The sequence below is a fragment of the Zonotrichia albicollis genome, chromosome 10 (genome assembly GCF_047830755.1).
Source record: "Zonotrichia albicollis isolate bZonAlb1 chromosome 10, bZonAlb1.hap1, whole genome shotgun sequence".
Classification (NCBI taxonomy): Eukaryota; Metazoa; Chordata; class Aves; order Passeriformes; family Passerellidae; genus Zonotrichia; species Zonotrichia albicollis.
In genome coordinates, this window is record NC_133828.1 from 23,793,697 (window position 1) to 23,815,952 (window position 22,256).

A 22,256-nucleotide genomic window follows, 5' to 3' on the forward strand; every position below is an offset into this window, starting at 1 on the left:
TTCTGTCCTGGCAACTCATTCAGAAGAGTATGCATGGAAAACAAAAGTCAGAAAATCTGTTGCAATGTCTTTATATCTACACTAGTATATTTCCAACCAGAGTACAAATGAGTGACTTTTGGGTATTTCTGTCTTATGGAAGGCACTGCAAGAATTCTGTCCCTCCTCTGCAGGAGAGGCCTTGTTCTGACCTTGAGAAAAGACTCCAGTTAACACCAGAAAAATGGAGAAATAGGGTTTATGTCCTTTTGGCCTGAATTCCTTTGCCTCTCCCTTCTCTTTTCTCTCTCCCACTCTTCTCCTCTCTCAAAAGTAACCATAAGAAAATTTATTAGTATTAATGAGTTCATGTGTACTGAAAATTTGAGATTTACAAGGCAAAGCAAAACCACCCACTCTATAGTATAGACTATGTGATAGGAATATCAGTGTAATAACTGCATATAGATAACATTACAGAGCGTAATAACATAACAGAGTGTAATAACTGCACTGTGGAGGATCTTAGACATGTGAAATAAGAAAGAGAAATTCATGTATGACAATCAGCTGTAGTTTTTCCTTTGTTGATTTTTGTCTTTCTCCTTTTAAAGATATGTCAGCGATTCCCACTGAGCTTTCACATGTGTTGGGCGACAGATCACTTACCTAGTGTTCTGAATTACTATTTGTCCTTCAGTCAGAGCTTACAAAGATGCAGCCTGAGGGATCTGAAGTAAATATTGATGAATAGTGAAAGCTTCTATTATCTCAACTTTTGCCCACAAGTATGTAATAAGCATAAATGGGGAAGAGTGATCTAAAAGTTCTATCTGGCACATTCTTAAATCATTAGTGAACACACTTAAAATAGTGCTAAAGTTTTCCTCTTTTCATAAAATAAAAAATAATTTATTTGGTTCTGTTAAGCAATTACTTTTGTTGAGAAGCTGATGAAGGTAATTTATCTCTGTTTATCTCTACAGGTTGTGAAGGAAGTAATTTTGCCTTTCCTCTTTCTTTGCTGCTGCTGTTTTAAGTATTCTTCCAGGAAAGAAAGGCCCAACAGACAAGGTATGTTCTCAAGGCCGGCAGGCCTCATCTGAAAATCTGAATGACAATATCTTTAGCTCGTGCATGTCCAGTGGGTGGTGTTGCTGAGAGAGGGACAGCTTTGTGAGTGAACAGCAGCCAGGGATGAGCTCAGTGCCACAGGCAAGCCCCGATGGTGATGGTGAGGGCGATGGCTGCAGCAGATGTTGGCTGGACAGCAACCAGGAAAGGCGGTGAACAGAGGTGGTTCTGCATACTCTTGTTTTGAGGGAAAGACGAAGCAGTTGCAGACTCTGTGAGACAGTTTTCACATTCAGAATGACATTCAGTAAATTATATTCAACTGCTCTGGAAAAACCAGGAGCAAAATTATGATTAAGATAGAGTTTGCAGAAGCCAATTTTTTTAAGAGCCATTAGGTTACCTAATGATGTATTCAGCTAGGAGACTCAAGACTCCAATCTATCCTAGAGTGGTTAGGCTGAATGCAAGGCAAGTGTCCCAGCCAGCTTTCTTCACAGAATTTCTTTCTGCATTTTTGCTTCTATTATTTTAATCTTGGCATTACAGAGTTTTAGGGTGTTTGTCTAGGAGCTTAGACAGACAATGGGTTATTATCTGCCATCGGAGGGGAAACAAAATACACACGTCAGTGCTGAATTGGACTAAATGATCCTCGTGTGTCCCTTCCAAGTCAGGGTATTCTGTGATTACATTCAGGATATTCTGCGATACTGTGAGTGCTCAAGTGTTGGTGATGAACGGCCCTGCGGCAGCCGACACCTGCCTGAGGCACTCGCACGTTCACCTGGGAGCCGCTGGGCTCGCAATGAGCTCGCACAGCGCGTCTCTCCACAGAGCAGAGCGGCAGTACTGTTACCTTAACGCGGCTGCCAGCGCTGCAAACTCGGCAGTCGGACGGACCGCCGCTTGTCCCACTCTGGGTGTTTATCACGCCGTCCGTAGCTGCGGGGTCGGCCCGCGGGCGCATTGCTCGGCCGGGCCGCATTGTGTGCCGGCGGCCGGGGCGGGGCGGGGCGGCTCGGGCCGAGCGGCCGCGGCGGCTCCGCGCGGGGCGGGCGGGCGGCTCCGCGCCCGGGGCGGGGGCGGCGCTGAGCGGGGCAGCGGAGCGGGGCGGGCCCGCCAGCGCCCGGCGCTCGCCGTCTCCTTGCCGACGGAGGAGGGGTCGGAGCCGCCCCCGTCCCCAGGGGCTGCCGCCGGGCTAGCGAGGCGGTGCGAGGCGGCCGTGGTTCGCGCCGCAGCCCGGCCGGAGCGGGCGGGTCCAGGCTCCGCCCCGCGCCCTCCCAGCCCGGGCACCCGCAGCGCCGCATCGGGTGAGTACCGCGCTCCGGAGCGGCTCTGCCCCGGCCCCAGCCCCGCGGAGGGCGGCGCAGGCCCTGCGGCCTGGCCGCGCTTTGTTCCCGGGCGGGGCGCTCCGCTCTGCTCTGCCGTGCGGCCGCGGCTCCGGCTCTCCCGAGCGGTGGGGCCGTGCTGCAGAGCGGCCCCGGCTGCGAGCTCGCCCCGCTCCCGCTCGCTGCCCCGCCGTGCGCGCCGCTCGCCTGCCAGGGCACGACGCTCGGTGCGGCCCGGGGGAACCCGCGCAACAGGTTCGGGCATTGTTCGAGCCGCCGCGACGGACGTGGCGGCGGGGGGGCTGCCCGGGGGGCTCCCGAGGGGCCGCCGCCGAGGGAATGCTTGCCTTTGTGCGGGCGCCGCCGCGGGTGTCGCGGCAGGCCCGGCCGGGAAGGAGAGGGCTGCGGGCGAGGGGAGGCAGCCGGGGCGGGATTGGCTCCCGGCGGGGATTGTGGCGGTGCGGGGCCGCCCGTCCGTCCGGCGGGCTGGGGACGAGTCACGGCCGTGTCACTGCCGCCGCGTCGGGCGCTTCTGGCTTTCTGGAAGCGCTGCCTGGTCGGGAAGCTGATTCACTGCTGAAGACGTGGTTGCTCATAGCTGTGGTTACCCTTTCTTTGATTTTTCACACGTCTATTGTCCAGCAGTTTTGTCCTCTCCCCCTCAATTGCAGTGTCCTTTGCTACCCCCTAACAGAGCTTTTTAGCCAGGCAATTCTACGAAGGAGCTGCACTAAAGCATTGGTTTTGTTAAAGAATTTAAACGAGTGTATGGAAGCAAGAGTGGAAACAATTAGGGGACAGTGGTTCTTTATTTTTTTTACTTTTTGTAAGTTTTATAATGAGCACAGTTGATGAGCTTTATGTGGGTATGTATTAATAGATGCTTTTGTCTGTTGCTCTCTCATCTTTCTGCATCCCAAAGGAAATATTGGTCCTCTCCATTTTTAGTATTGCAGTGTCTGCAGTGTCCTCACAATTGGATCCTGATTTTGTTCATGCATTAAAATTCACAGTGATGAGGAAGTACTGGGTTTTTCCCCCTTTTCTCCCTTACATGACATTGCGTGCTAAGACATTCAGTGTTTAGTAAATAATGAATACTGTTACTACTTTATAGGATTACTGGTAGTTATTAATTACTGTGCTAATAAGGGTTCCCCTTTATCTGAATATGAGCATTTATAGTCCTAACACCATTGTCTGTACCAAGCAGAAACTGAAGGGAGAAAAGGGGAAAGGTGGACTACAGAACAGAGCTGAAGCTTGCTCAGAGAGGCCTACGGCTTGCTGAAGTGCTGGTCATGCCTTGCTCTTTCAGGAGAAAAGCAGCGAGGCAGAGCACTGGAACAGAGGAGATTGTGGAATCTTCCCCTCTGGAGACATCAAACCCCCTGCCTGGGCTGGGTCAGTGCCAGCAGTCACCCAGGAATGTGTCCAAACGGGGTTCCATTAGAACCATTCAAATAGATGATCTCCAGAGGTCCCTTCCAATCTTAATAATCCTGTGATTCTGTGAAAATCTTTCACCAAAACTGAAAGTAATTACAATGTGGTATTAGGGGTGGATTTTCGGATTTTGTACAATTCTTCATTGATTGCTGCTTGAGGAGTGCTGTAAAATCATCTCAGCTGACTGTTTTTCCTGGAGTAGTTTACTAATCAATGATATTTTGTGTGAAGTTTAATTGATCAGTAACATCTGTTTTCCTAGAAGTGCGATTTAAAAAATAAAATATATGTATTTTTAAATTTGTAGGCTGTAATTTTAAATTGGCTACGGATTCAAATTTCTCAGTTAAACTTATGTAAACAAGGGAAATCCACATAGTTCCGTCATTTTCTGTCAATAAAATAAAGGAGTCAGGTGAATTTCAGCTCAGTTTCAGTTGGCTGTTGCTTGAGAGTGGCGGTAGGAAGGGAAACGAGAGGAATTTCTGTTGTTTAATACAGAACTTTAATACAGTGCTACCTAATTGTCAAGAATCTTTAGGAATGGATTATTAAGAGGAACGTCTTTATTCCCCAGTGATGATGGGTGGGGAAATACAGAACACCTTCAATAGGCAGCTTCTGATAAAGTAGATAGAGCCTATCCTGGAAATGATGTTGCAGGATTTCCAGTGTGAATGTACTGAAGATGTCTCAAGGACTTGCTGTTTGTGTTTTTGTTCCCAATCTATAGGTGTGTCCTCTTGCCTTCTCTCCTTATCTTTTGAGGCTGACTAGAAAATTTCCATTAATAGGAGGGCATTTTTAATTTAAAATTTACTGTGAGTTAGATTACTGTAATAACTGATCTATCAGAATTACTGTAAAACCAGTGAAGTGTGTTTGTCATCTTGAATTTGCCTTTTACACAGTATACACTAATTTGAACTTCTGGGGTTTTGTTGTTGGTTTTCATTTAATGGGTGGAATTTGATCGAGTTACAAGGTTTCAAGCAAGTCTTACAACATGTGCTCAGGTTTAACATTTGATGCTTATGTATTAATTCCACATCTTCTAATATAAAGAGAGGCTATTTATATTTTCTTACTAAAATTATACTTTGCCTTTTAAAATTTTATAGCCGTGAGTACCTTTGTAGAAATACCTTCTTCCTCTTCACAAAACATCTACTAACACTGTTGTATTTTCAATTTAGCCTAAAACTTCGTGTACGTTACCTCTGATTGAAAGCATACCACAGGGATTCTGGTTCTTGTTACTTTCCCACTGCTTCCGGTGCTGCCTCAGGAGCATTGCCTGCTAACTATAAACAATGTTGATGTCTACCATATGTTTTGGTAGAAAGTACAGGATTCCTGCTGTCCCACTGAACTGAAATGCCTAGCTTACTAGTATTTGTGAATATACAACGGAAATGTTGACTCCCCTATCATATAGCTCTGTAAGAAACTCTTGTTTTCAGTCTTCAAGGAAATAAAGTTTTAGATTGAGTAGCAAAATCAAAAAACATGGTCAAATACTTTTTCATTTAAATTTACAGAACCCGGGATCTGGAGCTCAAACTTGTAACCCTAGCAGACAGTTTTGCATTCCAGTACCAATGGTAAGTAAGATAGGTCTCTTCCAAAAATAAATCTTTATAATTTTCATACATTATATTTGGTTCTTATGAAGCTTTGATACTGATGGCTATACTGCCTAGAACATCATCTTTGCAGCTGGTTTTGTAGAAACTTACTTAGGCTTTAACTCACGCCTTCCTTAATTTACCTGCTTCTCTTTGTTTTCATTTTGTGGCTTCTAAAAAGTCTTTAGAAGGCACTATAACATAAACAAAACTGATAATAAAGTTAAATTCCATTGTTTGGCCATGCAGCTCACAGTGCAGCTTGTGTTCCTGTGTCTCTCACGTAGTGGTAGTGTCTCATAAGGAGAGGAGTGGCTGCAGATGTGTTAGAGGGTGTTTAAGCATAAGACTGGAGATAAGTGAATTCTACTTTTAAGAGGGTTCTTGGTAGTGGGTGAGAGTAAGGAAAGAAGTTTTAATAGCATCAAGGTAATTGCTGCTCTGATGGTTTTGATAAGCTTGTGCTGGAAGATAAATGAGGGACTTGGGAGCCTTGATTGAGCAAGTAGAAAATTGTGTTGGCAAAGCTTTTTGCTCTTCAGACTAAATAAGAGTGAGAGATTTTTGAAGTGAGGATAACATTACAGCAGATGCTAAACTCAACAAGGAAGCGAGTGAAAATCAATCTGGAGTGTTGTTTTCCTGTTTCCAGGTGAGAAGATGAACTGCTGCATTTTGGACAAGCTGAAGTTTGGAATGCTGGGACGTAAAGAACCCATTAAGAAGGAAATTACAGTAGTTGAGAGGAGATGAAGGTATGACTTAGGGCTTTGCAGAAACAGTAATTCAAGGGAGATAGATGTAGTAAGTACGTGAGAATTCAGAGCCAAGATCACTTCCTGTGATGTTGGCAGAGTGGTATTTGAGATGTGTTCTTATGAGGTATCATGAGGGATAGGTGTTGACCAGACCAAGTAAGGCCAAAACAAAAATGTGTTCCAAGAATAAGGTAAACGGGTTTGATGTTAGCTTGATGTTTTGGTCACTAAATGATATCTATGGCTGAACTTGAGACCTCAGTGCAGGTTGTCTGTTTCTTTCTGCTGGTGTTCTGTTTGCTAATTCTTTCATTTTGCACTCTCACTTATAATAGTATCATTGGAAAATGTATGAGTGTTGCATCTATGGAGGATGTTCCAGGCAGCAGCTTAGTGAGCTTGATTTTATTTTCTCTGAAGCATGTGACCATTTATGTATTGGTTTATTGGTTTATTTGTTGCTAGTGGAAGGCTACATGTTTTATTTTGAGGGGGTAGGAGAGAGGAAGAGTTGTTGTGATTACTGCAGGTGGTTGCTGTGGCTGATTTAATTTGTGATTTGCAGCTGAAATGTTCGGAATTTTTGATCTGAGTGCAGAATTTTTAATCTGAGTACAAAAACTGAAGACATCCATGAATGTTAAGATTTATTTCTCCTGTACCCACTAATTGAAGGATATCTTAGGTAATTATTTTATTTCTGAAATATGTGAATAAGGTATTTATTTACCAGATCTGGAATATTTCAGTCTCTTGTACTCTCATGTTTGGTTAACATTAGCAAAATTTTCAAGTTATTTATTTCTTATTGAGGGGATTTTTATTTTTACCCTTACCATGGATACTTTGTGTATTATGCAGTGAGGATACAACAGTAATTTTTAATTTTTTTTTTAAGGCAGAGGAAATTGTTCAGGGTGTTTCAAGGTCTGCACAAAATCATGATCTTGAGCTGATAAATTTTTGGTCAGGTAGCAAACCCAGAGCTTTAGGGATTTGTAAGTGGACTTTTTATTAGCCCCTTCTTCATTGTCGTCTTGTTTTGGTCAGTTTCCTCCACTCCAAGAAAAGACTGCTTTTGTGTCTGCTGCACAAGATGGCTTGCAGTGTAGGGGGAGCATTTCTTTTTGCTTCCACTCAGTGGAGTGTCACTATGCTGAGCTGGGGATTGAATCCTGGGGCCCTGAGCCACATGCAATTGTAACGAAGCCAAATGTGTGTATTGTTATGAAGTGGTAGATTGTTTTCTTATATAAGTGTTGCAAAAAGAACAAGAAGTTCTAATCTTGCACCCCAGAGGAAAGTGGTTTTCATTTGTTCCCGACTGCCAGCAGTTGCGCTCATCAGTACAGCTGTTTGTCTTTTGACTTGGCTGCCCATGGTCTGGACAGTCCAGTCTCATTCCACCCACTGTCCTAGTTCATTTTATGAACTACTGAAGGCATAGGAGCTTTCTGATCTTTCATCACAAACTGGTTTTGGACAGTTCCTTAAAGAGCTGGTGATAAGGTATTTATTTTTCCAAGCAGCTGTGACTTGTATGTTGATTTGGTTTTGTTTGTTGGGGGTTTTGTGTTTGTTTGGTTTTTTCTTAAGAAAAGGGAGCTAGGAGAGAACTAGTTTTATTTTACTATCTGTAGGTTATTTTTCTTCCCCTAACCTCATGAAGTATTTCTGTGGTAGAAATTGCAATCCATGTGATTGTGTACTATTCCCACTGACTTTTGATTAAGGAAAATTTTAAGACCTAAAAATTAGAATTTTCTTTTAATGAGTTTTAGCACAGTCTAATGAGGAAGAGAAAATATTTTGGCTATACTTTGAGTATAGCATTTCAATTGACATATTGCTGTGTAGAAAGTGGTGGAAGAAGCAGCCTCTCAACTTGCATAATTTTCTGTATTCTGTGGTTACTTGATAGTGATGCAGCTTCTGCTGGTTTGGCTACCTGTTGTAAGGGAAGGAGGCTGTGAGGTAGATTGGTCTTCTGAAGCTGGTGGACAAGCTGTAGGGTTCTTCAGGAAGGTAAATGGTGTCTCTCACTGTATGTGAGAGAGTGGCAAAATGTGGCAGGAATATTGCATGAAAGGGAATATAGAGATGCATCCAAAATCGGTGGCTTGTTGTCTCTACTCTTCTAGATTAAAGAGGTCTGAAAACTGCTATACCTTAGCATAGGCCATCCGTGTGGCTTGGACTGAGGCTGGAAAGGGTTGAAAACTCTAGCAAGCTGACACTTTTGGTGCCTCATGGTGCAGCATCATTATGAGTGTGTGCATGTGTTCCTGTGGGCTGGGCGAGTTTGCTCTCTGAGCCTGGCCTGGGAGTGCAGTTCTTTGAGAGCAGAAGTGCCCAATGCTGCACAGGACCCTGTGGCCCTGTTCTGTGGAAAGACTGAGGTGTTGGTATTGTCTCGCAGCTGTGCATGCAGGTGTTATTGTGCATCCTGAATTACATTGTTTCTGTGCTTGGTACGCTTCCTTTTTTCCCCTCTGGCCCTTGCTTGAAGTCTGAGGAAAAGCTCTGCCTTTGTGTGAAATGAATAGCTGACTGTGATCAAAGTTAGAACTCAGACACACAATGACTTTTTCTTCTCAGATGGCATAACCTCTTACTCACCTGTTCTCCATTTGCTGGTTTGCTATTCATTATATTGCTCATCGCTTCCTTTTGTTGCTTGTCTTTTTATTTCACTTTTCACAGAATGCTGAGGGATTGAAAAAGGATGGGAAATGAATATGGAAGATGAGATAGATAGAGGAAGTAGTGAACGGACAGTTCTTTTGAATTCTATTATTAACTTTAGTTAGAAGACAAGATTTGAACTTTCAGATGAAAATGGAGTGGAATTGGAATTTTTCCAAGCTTAAATTTGTTGTGGCTGTGACAACGTGCTTTTGAATCATGGTCTAGCATGCTGTTTACCCCAGCTTTAACCCAAGTCAGAGCACATTTTCAGTGTGTTCTTTGAACTGCCATGGCAAGTTGCTGAGTTAGGGTACTAACAGTACATGTATAGTGGAAAGGGCATTGAGTGGTTGCATCTTGCTTTAGAGTTAAAGCACCTTACATACTCGTGAGATCAGTCTGTGTTTTTTTATTTTCTGGACTTCTTTACTGTGAATTAGCAGGTTAAAGAAGATCAGAAATATTTTTTTTGTGTACAATTTCAGACATAGTATAAAACTTCGGTGGGTTTTTCTGGATGGTTTTTACCGATAGTAAAAAAGTAAAAAATGTGGAAGTGGTTGAAAAGGCAAAAAATTTGATATTCCTTAAATATCTGAAGTTACCTTTTCTCCTGAGGGCTCTAATATTAAATATTTATTAGTGCTGCTCATAATATCTTAAAGAGTAAAAACCAAATACTGCATTTGCATATGTGAGCTGATGTTCCTCTATCAGGTTTTATTGTTATTTTTCAACTGTCCAGCTGAATAGCTGAGTTCCAGGTGCTTTTTAATTGAAAACAACATTAACTAATAAATATTTACAGCCTTTTTCTATTTTTGGGACTGGTTTATGCTTCTCAAATTACCCTGGGGCATCAGCCCTGGAGACACCTTCGTTTGTAGTCTCTCTTTGTACAACTTTGCTGTGGGAGAGATGACATCCTTTAATGTAGCTTTAAAGGAAGGTGAAATAATAATCTACATAGATAATTGCGATACTCAGCTTTCTCCCTGTCTTTTACATGTGGATTTTATTTCTGTGCGGAACAGATGAACTAGTTTTAAGCTGATTCAGGGAAAAAGAGGGTAATGGTTTGTGGGTTCAAGTCAGTGTCTGAAAAAGCCTGTGTACTGGCCTTAGAGAATGAAGATGTTAATTTTGATGGTCTGCAATTCAAAAGTTGATCTAAAAGAAAAAAGTGTTTTCATTCTACATGATTTGAGGCCTTTTTTCCTTTGGTACTTCAGAATGTCTATTGTTATTTGTGCTATTGTTTGTGCCTGGACTTGCAAGCTGCTACAGTTTTGAACCTAGCTGCCCATCTGCTCCTTGGTTATTTATAGGCAGATTTGTGGAGCTCCTTCTAATCCCTCAAGTCTTCAAAAACATTAATGAATTAAACATCACAATACTCTTGTAAAAAGAGAATTAAATGGAGAAACTGAATGGAGACTAAAAGAGGATAAATGACTTGCTGAAAGCCATATGTATATTTCATAGCAGAACAGAGAATAGAAACCAGATTCTTTTTTTCTTACTTGTAGTCCTGTGCTCAACAGACCAGCTACATGCTCTTGTGAGATACATGCTAAAGGAGTAAAGAAAGAACATGTTCTCTGAATCTTGCAACAGATGCTCATGTGCAGACCAACCCATCCCAAGACCTTGCACCATATATTGAGAGTATTAAAGGTTTCAGGTTTAACAGACATGAATAAACATGTTACTATTAATTCTCATTAAGCCTGAATTTGTTTTGATTGTTAATGTTTTAGAACAGTGGTTTCTGCTGTGTTGCTTAGAAAGAAAACACCTGTTACCTGCGGGAGAGCTTCTCTCTGGCATCTTAGTTCCACTTGTCCAGTCAACCTGTCCCTCTTCCCCATCCTTAATAGACTTTTACAATGGCTGTAAACAGGGTCTGGACATTGGTTCTTATTTAATTTTTTAATTCAATGGCAGTGAAGGTGGATAGCACAAAACGCAGGCAAAACTTTGCATTCATCAGAAATTTTGCACTTTGGTGAATTACACATATTATTTATTGTGTGTGAGTTCTTTTGATTTTTGGCTGGGTGGTTTTTTATTGTATTTTTGTTTGTTGTAGGTCATTGTTTGTTTTTGTTTAGTTTTTGTTGTTGGAAGAGCTTCCAAAATTTTAGATGTGTGGAGTAAAACATTGTAATTTGCAGTTGTTTCAAAGTCTAGAAATGGTGGAGGATCCAGCCTACTAAATTGTGATTTGATTTCACATTGGAGTGCAGCCTGAAATATTGTTTTGCAACTTTTACCTGTTCTGTAATTTTTTTGAAGTATTTGTTTACTATTTCCCATTCTCTCCTTCATGTATACATGTTTCATGTTTGTATGTAAGAGAATTTTCTCCACAAATAGTATTAGTTTCTGCTTGTCAAGGGGATTGGAAGAGTTCTCTATTTCACTGGGATGCCTTTCAAAGATTTAAGTTTTAAATACAAATATGATGCAAATTTAGTGTTGCCACCTTCTTGTGGAAATCTTCAAAAGAATGAATACATTGTTGGAGGCTGACCATAACTATGTTGATTTAATAACCTGGAAGCCTATGTCATTCTAAACAAGTTCAGTGAGGTTCTTCAAAGTGTATTGAATGAGTCCAGGAAACATGTTAAGGAAAAGAATTACAAGTTCTACAGTTTGCTATGTGGTATTTTATGGTATGATGGCAAAGTAGGTTCTAGGTGGGCACACAGCACTCTACATTGTTTCTGAAATTCAGCAAACAAAAGTAACCTCTTTATTTGTTTAATATTTGTAACATTTCAGCATATAAAAGTTGTCTTTTGATTTGTAAGTGACTAAATGCAGCTTTCTGAAGTATTGCACTTTCCTCTCATGAAATCTGTTCTCTTCAGTGCTTTTGTTTTTCTTCAGTAGCTTTTCTGTGTTTAATGAAACCAAATGGGTTTTTTATCGATGAATAGACACTGAATCTATTTCTTTCAGCTAAATAATGGTAAAATATTGAGCAATAAGTCACTTTTTCCTCATGCTAAATTGAGAGCTTGATGGAAAATTTTAGGACCCTGTCATTTTGTCTTTCTTCAACAAATTGAAGACTTTGCCTATATTTTGTAGGTCTAAATACATTGCTAAGGTGCAAAGCAGTGTACCTTTTCAAAACACCTTCAGTAGTTCCTATTGAAAAGTAGATGCCAGCTTTCTTGAAATGGTTTCACTTTCCGATATTAAAAAAAGACATTTCGTTTAATTTATCCTGAGACTCTTTCAACATCAAAAATAGAGAAGGATGCTAAGCCTGTTTTTTAAGCTGAAGATTTTCTTTTTTTCTGGTATGTTCTGATAACCAGCTGTGGTGGGAGTTTTCTTGTAGATGAAACCTATCAAAGCTCTCACAGAAGAGAGGCAATTGTACCCTTCAGGAGTTTATGGAACAAAGGCTAGGTGTTTGGAATTACCAGCAGTTGTTCTAACTGGTCTGACTCACCTCCCTCCACTCTGAACAGAAAGCTTCCTTTGGTTCCAGGAAATACTGAATAAAAGAACTATTTTGATCCATGGACAGTGCCACTACTGTGGCAGAAAGCCAAGCGATGCTTTCATATTAAATAAATAGGTCTTTTCAGAGCAGCAGAGAAACATGTTCCCTGGAGTCAGTAAGCTGATGCAGACTTTTGTTCCTGTGTGAAAGTACAAAGATAATGAAGTGTGTGTAGGTTTGAACTTCCTTTATTGATTATAATAAAGAGGCATGTGTAATAATTTGGAAATGTTACTTGGGGAGGATGGGGAAAAAAACATTTAGGTATGTGTTCCACATCTTGAAAAAGGGAAAATAAAGAAACTGCTGAAGTTAAAAAGCTTACACAGAGTGGTTTGAGAGATAAAAATGACTGCCTGAGTAATTCTGGAATTTTGTGTTTTATGCAACAAATAACTACAAATCTTTGTCTAAAGCATACAGGAAGCTTTAATAGAATGCTTTTTTGAGTAGTCGTTCAAAGTGCAGGCTGTCATGGGACTCAGTTTCCTGAGAGAGCTAAAAGTTGTTTGTTTCCTTCTGTAATACATGAAGTGTGAATTCTATATAATTGGCAAAAATTGCGCTTCAATATGGAGATTTTGGAATAAGAGGTGAGAATGAACATTGTGACACATTACACATTGGAATAGGAAGAGACAGTAAAAAGCTGTCGAAATGTTTTTTCTTTTTTATAATAATGTGATAGTTCTTTTTTTGTTTGTTATGAAACTCATTGTTATAACATGAAAAGGAATAACTATTTTACCTCAGGTTATTTGGATTTCTCTGGATTTTTTGTGTTTTCTTTTTTTTTTTTTTTCCTAAATAGTTTCTAGTTTTTGTTCCATTAACTTCCCCCATGCTAGGAAAAAAAGTTCTCTTTATGTGCATTCTGGAATATCCAGAGGGAGAATTCCAGGTTGCAGTCTGATGCCCTGGGCCTGGAATGGGAAAAAAAAATCGATTTTGAGCTGTTTAAATTTTGACTGACATTGGCACATATCTTGAATTGAATATCTCTGAGCAGAATTAGATTTTCTAATTATATGGATTGATCTGTGGAAGTAGGACCTCAGAAAGTTCTGAGCAGATGCCAGTTCCTACTTTGTGTTGGCTGGAAGAGGAAGTTGCAGTTCAGCCATCCTGTGGATTTGTCAGGCAAAAAAGCTTCATCATGGTGAATTGCAGTTCACAGTGCAATAAAAATTGCATGAGGATAAGGAGGAGGCAAAGGAAGCAGGAGCATTTCTGGGTATAGATTATGGGTAGGATGTAGTTATTCAGGCTGTTGGATGTTTTTCTTCAGCTGAAGCCCTGCTAATGGCTCGGTAATGGCAGTGTCCTGACAGAAATGTAGCATAACATATTTAGATAATTATTGTATTCTTGGTAATACCAGACAGACTGTGCAGAAACACAGCCTTATTTGCACTTATTTTACATCTGAATGAGCAAACAGATGACCTACCCGAAAATTAATTGCAGTTTATTATGGTTGGGAAATGGGATTTTATATAAATTATCTTGTTGTCCTTAGTTGAGCTTCTGCTTTGGTTTTTCTTGTTGGACTGTTTGTTCCCCCCAGTGAAGGAAAAGAAATCTTTAATTAAATGTTTGTATGAATAATGCCTGTAATGATGTTTTTTCTTAAGTTTTTACAGTATTTTAGATTTTGGTTACAGTGTTCTGTTTTCCTTAAGAAGAATACTGAAGTGTAACACTGTGAAACACTGTAACTGATTTCCCATGCCTGACAACTTCAACTTGTTGTGTTTCAGAGCTGCGAAAAGTAGCTGCAGTAGAATGGAAGCGTCGGTAATATTACCCATTTTGAAGAAAAAATTGGCATTTCTTTCAGGTACAATTTCAGTTTTTCTCAACTCATTCTACCCTGAATACTTTGGATAGGATATTTAAGTTGGTTATTTGCATTTGCTGGATGTATTTAACAAAAATGTGTTGTTGGTTAGTGCTTTGTCATATTCCAAAAGAATCTCTGGAACTCTATCTAGTAGCCATGGTGTTGGTGTTTAGGACTTGGCTTTGCTGTCTCCTTAAGCTCAACCTCCAAAATTTTCAAGAAGTTTCAGTCTATATGTAACAGACTGATGGTTTAATAGATATTCAAAAATAATTCTTGCTGGTTTTAGAAAAAGAGAGTGAATATTTTCAGGATTTTCTGTAGAAAATTTTTCTTTGCTTTTCACCTGTTTTTTCTCCAGCATAGAAACACATGGGAGCAGAATTAGCCATGCATTGCAACAGTTTGATTATTGCCAATAAGTTAATTCAGAGAAAGCTGTAATTATCACTGTATTTATTAAAACTTCCTGAATCTTATGTTGAAGGTAACTTTTTCTCCTCCCTCTGCAGAAAAAAAAAAAAAAGGAAGTCGTTCAAATGGTGAAAGACAATCCCTTGCTGGTTTCAGTGCTGTTGTAGGCAGCTGCGTTAGTTCTTGGTGTTTGATTGTCTGATCTAGTGTTGGTAGGTAACTTACAGAACACTTGTCAACTTCAAAAACTGACAAGTGTTGCCATAAATATTCTTCTGGTGTAGTTTATTTTAGTTTATGTTTTTAGCCAGTCTAGTTTAGCCTGCTCCAATCACCTGAGAAGTGAAACCTGCTCTTTTAGATAATGGAACTTATTTTGCTTTAAATTTGCCCACTGTCTCCAACAATTGCAAATCTAACAATTCCTTTTTAAAAACAAACAATCAAATCCCTAAAACTCAGCTCACATTAAAGCCTGGGATAGTTCTTCCACAGTAACAGCAGATGTGCAGTGAGTTGATTGTTCAGCATTATATTGCAAGGGGATATTCTCATTAACTAGAGTGCATTTTCAAAATGCTATTAAAGCTGCCTGATCCGTTTGGAAATACAGACATTCTTAGTGGAAAGTAATTTATTGAGTGGCATTTTCAGTGCTAGGAACCATTTTGGTTGTATGTATTTCTAAGTAGGTTTGATCATTTTGGAATTGATTAGTATTAATGGGTGCTTTAATTTAATGAATGATAAAGCTTGATGCAGAAGGATTTTTAGCATTCTTCAGTGTAAGCAAAGTAACTTGACAGCCACAAATCAGTTCATCATGTCTCTTTACATCAGTTTTACTCTATACTTTCATAGTAGTTTCATTAATAATTAAAAACATATACTCAGAAAAATAGTATTTTAGGAAAGTCCTGCAGTGTTTATGTGCTGAAGTCTGTTGTCATTTTTGAGTTAAATTGGTATAAATAATGTTTTTCTGGAAGCAAAACATTGGTTTCTAATGGAAATCCATGGCTGGGGTAGTTTTCATGCTGATAAGTCATTACACATAGCACAGAAGAAAAGGCAAGCTCCTAAGTCAACAAAAAGCCTTGAACAACCACTTTGGTGCAAAATGAACTAAAAAAAATCTTTCTTTTTTTTCTTCTTTTTCTGCTTTTGTAATGCTCTCAGTTGCTTTCCTTAGCAGTGTTTACAAGCTGGAGGAAAAACCTGTCAGCTGTTACAGAAGATGACTTGTCATGAAACAATAATTTAGATAATTATTCTGGTCTTTTTGTGAAATGTCAAGAGATTATATTTCTGGGATTTGGGTTGTGCTTTGTTTAGTCAGTTCAGCAAATGCTGTTTAAATCCAAGCATTTTCCCTTTTTCTCTGCTTCCTCACTCCAATTTTCAGGCTTTTTGCCATTCAGAAACAGAAGGGTGGACAGTCTGTAAATAACTGTTGCTGTAGATTGTTTCTGCTGGAAGCATCTGTCCATTTGTCCTTTCTCACACAGCACCACTCTTCAATTCTTCAGTTTAGAAATACAGTTATTAAAAAGTGTGTTGCTGTTTTCCTGGAACAATTCTCTCACAAAAGAGAGGAAGGGAAGAGAGCACAGCTACTGCAGTGGACCACTGAAAGCAGTAGGTTCTTCATGAAAATGTTGAAAATATCTGTGTATCAGTGGATCTTTAAAACTCCAAATTTAGTGTGTTTGCACAGCTTTGGAAACAAGGAAAAAAAGGCCTGTTGCAATTAAGATTCTAACATATGTTGTGTAAACAGTGTTTGTTCATTATCTTGCATGCACCGTGGATGGGGAGAATTCTTATCAAATTATGTCAACATATGTGTATGAGTCTGCAAGCATTGCTGTGCTTGTGCCTTTTCTTGTTTCTGCATGGCTGTTACTATTCTGTAAAAAGTTGTTTTTCCTGATTAGATGGAACTTCAGTTTTACTGAAGAACTTTAGGAAGCAAAAGCATAATTTATTTGCTTTAGCCATGTGAAAAACAGTTTGAAAATAAAGATGTTCTTAGGTTATGGGAATTGCTTGATTTTTACCCAAATAAACCTGTGATTATAGATGTCTTTGTACAGTTTTTTCTAAAATATAGACAAGACTGTTTAGTAATTGACTCCTACATGTGCTTAAGTATGTTGTGGTTTTTGGGGTTTTTTTCCTTAATAAAATAGATAATTTATCAAAATTTACTGTTTCTAATATTGTTTGTATAAGTTTTACCAGAAAGGTTTGAAAATGCAGATGAAGATTAAGGCAAGCAGTTGGAAATGCATATCTTAATTGTAAGGTGACTGTTAGCTGTTTATAAATAGGTCTAGAAATTGTTCTGTGTTTGAAGGAAGTGCCAGTTGAGGGCATGTGCCTTGGGCAGCCTGTGTGGTACGAGATCTCCTGGGCAGTCAGCTGGGCTAGGAAAGTCCTCCTTTTCCAGGAGCTCCAGTTGGAGCTTCTAGGGGCACGCTCAGCTTGGGAGTGGACTAGGTTTCTGATAGGCTGGTAGTGTAGAGGGACTAGGAGATGCATTTTCATAGTATAATGTAAAAATGAAAACAAAATGATTCTGGAACACTTGACTTGTGTTGTTTATATTGAAAGTATTAGATAAAAAATTGTGACAGCTGTGGACATAGGCTATGCTCTGATGCCCTGGTGATGTTTTAAATATCCATGTGGTGAATGAACCTTCACAGCTGAGAGGTGAAGTTATCAGTTGAGGTTTTCACAGCAACTTTAAAGATTGCTTTTACAATGAAGTTTGAGACCACTTAACTGCAAAGTATTTATTCAGCTTAAACCTCATCAGATTAACTTTGTAATTACTTTTTCTCTCTGAAACAGGAGGGAAGGACAGAAGAAGTGGCCTCATTCTGACGATTCCATTATGCCTTGAACAGACGAGCATGGATGAGCTGAGTGTCACACTAGACTATCTTCTAAGTATACCAAGGTGATTTAGAAGGCATTCTGTTCACAATGGTTTTTTTCCCAGTAGTGGAAGGAATCTTTCTATTGTTTTTTATTTTATTTGCTCTTCTTTACCAAATTAATTTTATGTAAATGTTTGTTTAGAATGTGATACTGTCTGAGTTAGAAACACACATCCCAATAAGCTAAGGGATATGTACTAAGGCTTGTCTGTGTCCTTTTGTGTCCTTGTGTTCTCCTTTCTTGGGATAGCTTTTTTCATAATTTCTTTTTAATGACAATGTGCTCAAATTGCTAAAGTAAATTAATGAGCCATTTAAACCAAACTCCCAAACTTGCAAGGACAGCATTGCCCATTGTCCTTTCTGTGCTACATGCCTAAACTTTGTAGCTTATAGGGCTTCAGTGTAAAAGTGCACTAAGTTAAAAATATACAGTCTTAGTGAAGTTAGTGAGCGGCTTGTGGTACTACTTAAATGTGCTGCCTAACAACTTGGGTATCCTGTCATCCTTAGCTTGCTGTAAAATCATTGTTGTTCAATGCTGTGCATGTGCCACTGAAAGCTTATAGTGACAGTTTTTGATCCTGGCTTAGTTACCTGTGTTTCTTTTTTCTTAAGATCCAGGGATTGATCTTTATCATATTTTTTTTCTGTCAAGTGCCACTGCTTTATAAAGAAAAGGAGCCTCTCAGGTGCATGTTTGTTTTTATATCTTTTCAAATCTCTCTTCTGGAAACAGAGCAGCAGTGGCATAACTAAAGATACCCAGTGTACTTTGCATGTTTTAATCTACAAATGTTTATAAAACACAGTTAAGGGATCCAGTGTTGGGGTTTTTTTGGTAGATTAGACTTTTAAAAATCCTGATTGGTGAGAGAGAAGCAAAGAATAAATTCAGGTTATTTAAAAGTAAAACATCAGGAGGTATATGAAGATACTGCAAGGCATTTTAGTTGTGTAAGTTTGAGGGTTTTTTAAACAGCTTGTTGTCTTTTGTTAAGTGGTGAAACACCAAATGGTCATCTACACACGTCGTGTCATTGACTTAAGGACTTGGCTGTATTTGTGGAACAGATGCAGGCATTCTTGTTCTAGTAAGCATTAATTATTCCACAGTCTCATCCTGATGTATGTCTTTACATACATTAGTGCAACAAAAACTGTCTAAAAGCTAAACCAAAGTGCTCTTTGTACTCAATAGAAACTGGGAAATCTATCTGAAAGTGAAGTCAATGTTCCCACATTTAATGCTCTCTGTCAGTTGTGGAAAAAATGACCTCTCTCTATGGTGGCAGTATGGAAAAATCATTGTCAGTTTGGTCCGCATGTTGTTTTTCAGTGGGAAATGCAAACTTTGGCCTAAGCACTTCTCTTTTTTTGTTCTGGAAAGACTTGCTGAACAGTGTTTGGGGAAAATAGGGCTGAGAGGAGGGATATTGTCCCAATTCCAGATAGCTGTCCAAACATTAGTACTACTTTTTTCCCCAAGTTCTGTGTGTAAGGTAACATAATATGTTTGACTTTTAATTCAGTTCTGTGTGGCATATGATGTAACTACAACTGGTTTGAGATCTACAGTCTAGTGTGGATTGCTGGCTGTGTCCAAAATTGGAGAGGCATAACTGCTGAAAGTGTCTTGGGTAGAATTTCTTTGGAATATGTGTGTAAAGCCATTCTAAAATTTCAGGCAGCTTATTCCTAGTGTTGAAGTATGCTGGTATGCCTTTCTTTGATGGTATTTAAAATTCTCAGATTCTGAAGAGATCTGTTCAGAACTGAAGAATAAAAGTGGCAACATTATGATGCTGTCTGTTCCCACTAAAGTTTGCTTCCTTTGTTGTATTCTCTTTATTGTGGCTCAAAACACCAAACTTTTTACTTTTTATTTTAACTTACCTACAAACACTTGCATTGGCTAACCTTTCTGGAAGTGGTAGGTCACTTCTGAATTGGATTGGTTGTGTATTTTGTTGGGTTTGATAGGGTTTTAATAGGGTTAGTAGTAGAGGGGCAGATACTGATACTGCTCGATTCCAGTGAGCCTAAGGAAGTCATGTCACAAGATGCTGTAGTTACACTCTTCACCTCATTCTTCAAAGCAATTCCTTGGTTTTTGATTGGAAATTGCACTAGTAAAGCCTGACTCTTCAGATTGCTTCCAGAAAAATCATATGTGTGATCTTAGATGTTCCTTAAAACCAAAAACATTCGTGGACTGTTTAAATAGCCAAGTTTAATTATTGTTTCCTAAATCGGCTAGTAAAAGGCCTTTTTTCCTCTCTTTTTATTTTTTTAAACTTCAAAGTGTATTTGTCTGCTACCCATACCTGATGAAGCTCAGCATAAACTTGAAATAAATAACAGTTAATTTCTTGTTGTGAAACATAATGCTTACTGTTGCATGCCTTGTTCTTTGTAAGCTAAGATCACAGAAGTAGCTTTGTTTTGTAATTGCAGATTTAGGAAGGATTACATAATGCTTTCCTACAGCTCGTAAATGTCATGGATTTTATTAGCTTATAACTTTGCCAACACAAGAATTTTAACCTGGGACATGATATCTAGTGTGGTAACTAATGTTAAACCATGGGCTCACTTGCAAGTTCACTTCTGGATGCTCCTTGTAAAAACTGACATCCCTTTGTCTTCCTTCTGACAATGTAAGTTGGTCTCTTTTCTGAGGATTTTGTCAAGTTAATAGTTATGAGACCTTTTCAGAGTTGCTACAGTTTAAAGAAATACTTGTGTTATGAGATATACTTCAGTCTACTGAAAAATTGTAATTTGTAATATCCAATAATATGCTGGAGCATTAAAAGTGGAAGTTATTTTATAAATGAGTAAACTTAAGGTTTATAAGACAGTGTTTCTCTAAGGAAAAAACTGTAGTTATATTTCACAGGAGGCTTGAAATCTGAGGTTGGCATGGTATGACACTTGTTAGAGTGAATTTTATGTTTTTCTAAGCGTTTTTTTTTTCTTTTAGTGAGAAATGTAAAGCTCGAGGATTCACTGTGATTGTGGATGGCAGAAAATCTCAGTGGAATGTGGTAAAGACAGTTGTGTTAATGCTCCAGGTAAATAAATATTTATACATTCATAGTTGACTGATCAGTTTTATGGATGTGTACCCAATGGCTGTGTTATTGTAGAGACAGTAATTTCCTTAAAATGTGGTTCTGTGATGAATTCTGTGGAGCAGAAAGAAATTCTGAAAAGCAGATGTTGCATCTCACTCAAGTGAGAGAAAAATTCTTTATATGCTGAGACCACACAGTTGTAGACCTTTTTCTGAAATGGAGGTTTAGTTAAAAAAGTGCACAGGTATGCTCCTGGCATCACCAGCTATGAGCAGTAGGAATGTGTGCAGGGCTGCAGTTCACACAGATATTGCAGCTGAGCAGGTTTTGATGCAATATATGCTGCACTGCTTGGGTTCCTTTGCAGTAGGGTATAGTTGACTTAGTTGTGCATCATAGTTCAAATCACAAATTGTTCTGTGGATTTCAAAAAGTAGGCGAAGAAAAAATGTGACAATTTCCAATTTAAAAAAAAAAAATTATTTTAACTCTTCAGAACTGTGGGCTTACAAATAGAGTCCTATTTCTGGTGGACAGTATAAATTATTTTTTGGTCTCAGTGATCAAAGAAAATGTGAGATACAGCATTTCTAACACTTTAGAACACTCAGACTACTTCCTTTCTTACTGCACAGATGGTTCCTCTTAAGCCTCAGAAAGTGTGTCAAATAGGAATAATTTCTTTTTTTTTGTCCTGCTGGGTCATTGTTGCTTCTGGGTTTTGAAGTCTGTGTCAAGGTGTCTTTCACCTATTTTTGACTAAGATGATTTTCCTGTTAATAGAGTATTTGAATCCCTTGTGTTCAGATTATGATCTTGACTGGGTTTTGGGTCAGCCGCTGTGTGGTTGTGAGGTTCAGTGGGAGCTGCAGATAGTGGGGAAGGTCAGCTCTTTGCCCAGGGTCTTATTTCCCTGGATTCCTGGCAGCACTCATCCTGCCTCTGCAAAGCGTGCAGAAACATGGGCTGCTCATCTGTGTCTTCAGTTTGAGAGGAAACAGTAAAGATTTTCTTATGTGAATTGATCACTTGTGCAGATCACGTGAGATTTCTGTCTGCTTCATCATTTGCTGTTCTCAAAAATACTTGTGTTCAAAATATTGTCTACTCGTAAGTAGTTTTTGCAGATTTGTTAAAATGGTGCAAGAATGAATTAGGTTTTTTTCTTGCTGATTTCTTTAACTTCTTCTGAATTAATTTTTTATTTATAAAATTAGGTATTTAAAGAGAAATCCCATGGGTTGTGACTTTATATCACTCCTCTGATTAACTTTTACTTATTGCTATAGCTCATGAGTTTAGAGTAATCAAGAGTATTTTTTTCTTGATCTACATTCAGTGTGACATGATAAAATCAACTTAATAGATGAAATTACTGGTTTAGTCTGAGAAATGTTTTCCTGGTAGTATTTTAAATTATATGAAATGTCAATATTCAACCTGTTCATTTTAGTCTAAGTAAAATGTACTGAAGAAGTATAGGATATTATCTTGACATGTAATCTGATAACAAATATACAATTTTTTTCTAGCTTTCT

General features: G+C 39.1%; 2 protein-coding genes across 7 annotated transcripts in view; one reads left to right on the forward strand and one right to left on the reverse strand.

The window, feature by feature from the left end:
* LOC141730388 (uncharacterized) overlaps nucleotides 1-8,849 on the reverse strand; it is a 30,928-nt gene extending 22,079 nt beyond the window's left edge. Inside the window, exons 1-2 of the mRNA XM_074547693.1 lie at nucleotides 8,839-8,849; nucleotides 1,913-2,937 (exon numbers count right to left, since the gene is read on the reverse strand). Coding sequence (XP_074403794.1) covers nucleotides 1,914-2,937; nucleotides 8,839-8,849 — 1,035 coding nt within the window. The 3' untranslated portion in view covers nucleotide 1,913. The remainder of the gene's footprint in view (nucleotides 1-1,912; nucleotides 2,938-8,838) is intronic.
* The window catches only part of SESTD1 (SEC14 and spectrin domain containing 1), a 54,412-nt gene continuing 34,379 nt past the window's right edge, over nucleotides 2,224-22,256 (forward strand). For 2 of the 6 annotated variants that reach the window (XM_074548379.1, XM_074548384.1), the window contains exons 1-6: nucleotides 2,224-2,366; nucleotides 5,375-5,437; nucleotides 6,114-6,216; nucleotides 14,194-14,273; nucleotides 17,550-17,658; nucleotides 20,625-20,715. In XM_074548379.1, coding sequence (XP_074404480.1) covers nucleotides 14,219-14,273; nucleotides 17,550-17,658; nucleotides 20,625-20,715 — 255 coding nt within the window. In that variant the 5' untranslated portion in view covers nucleotides 2,224-2,366; nucleotides 5,375-5,437; nucleotides 6,114-6,216; nucleotides 14,194-14,218. Of the gene's footprint in view, nucleotides 2,367-2,496; nucleotides 2,640-5,374; nucleotides 5,438-6,113; nucleotides 6,217-14,193; nucleotides 14,274-17,549; nucleotides 17,659-20,624; nucleotides 20,716-22,256 lie in introns of those variants that run through there. The other 4 variants (XM_074548380.1, XM_074548381.1, XM_074548382.1 and 1 more) reach the window with 4 other exon arrangements.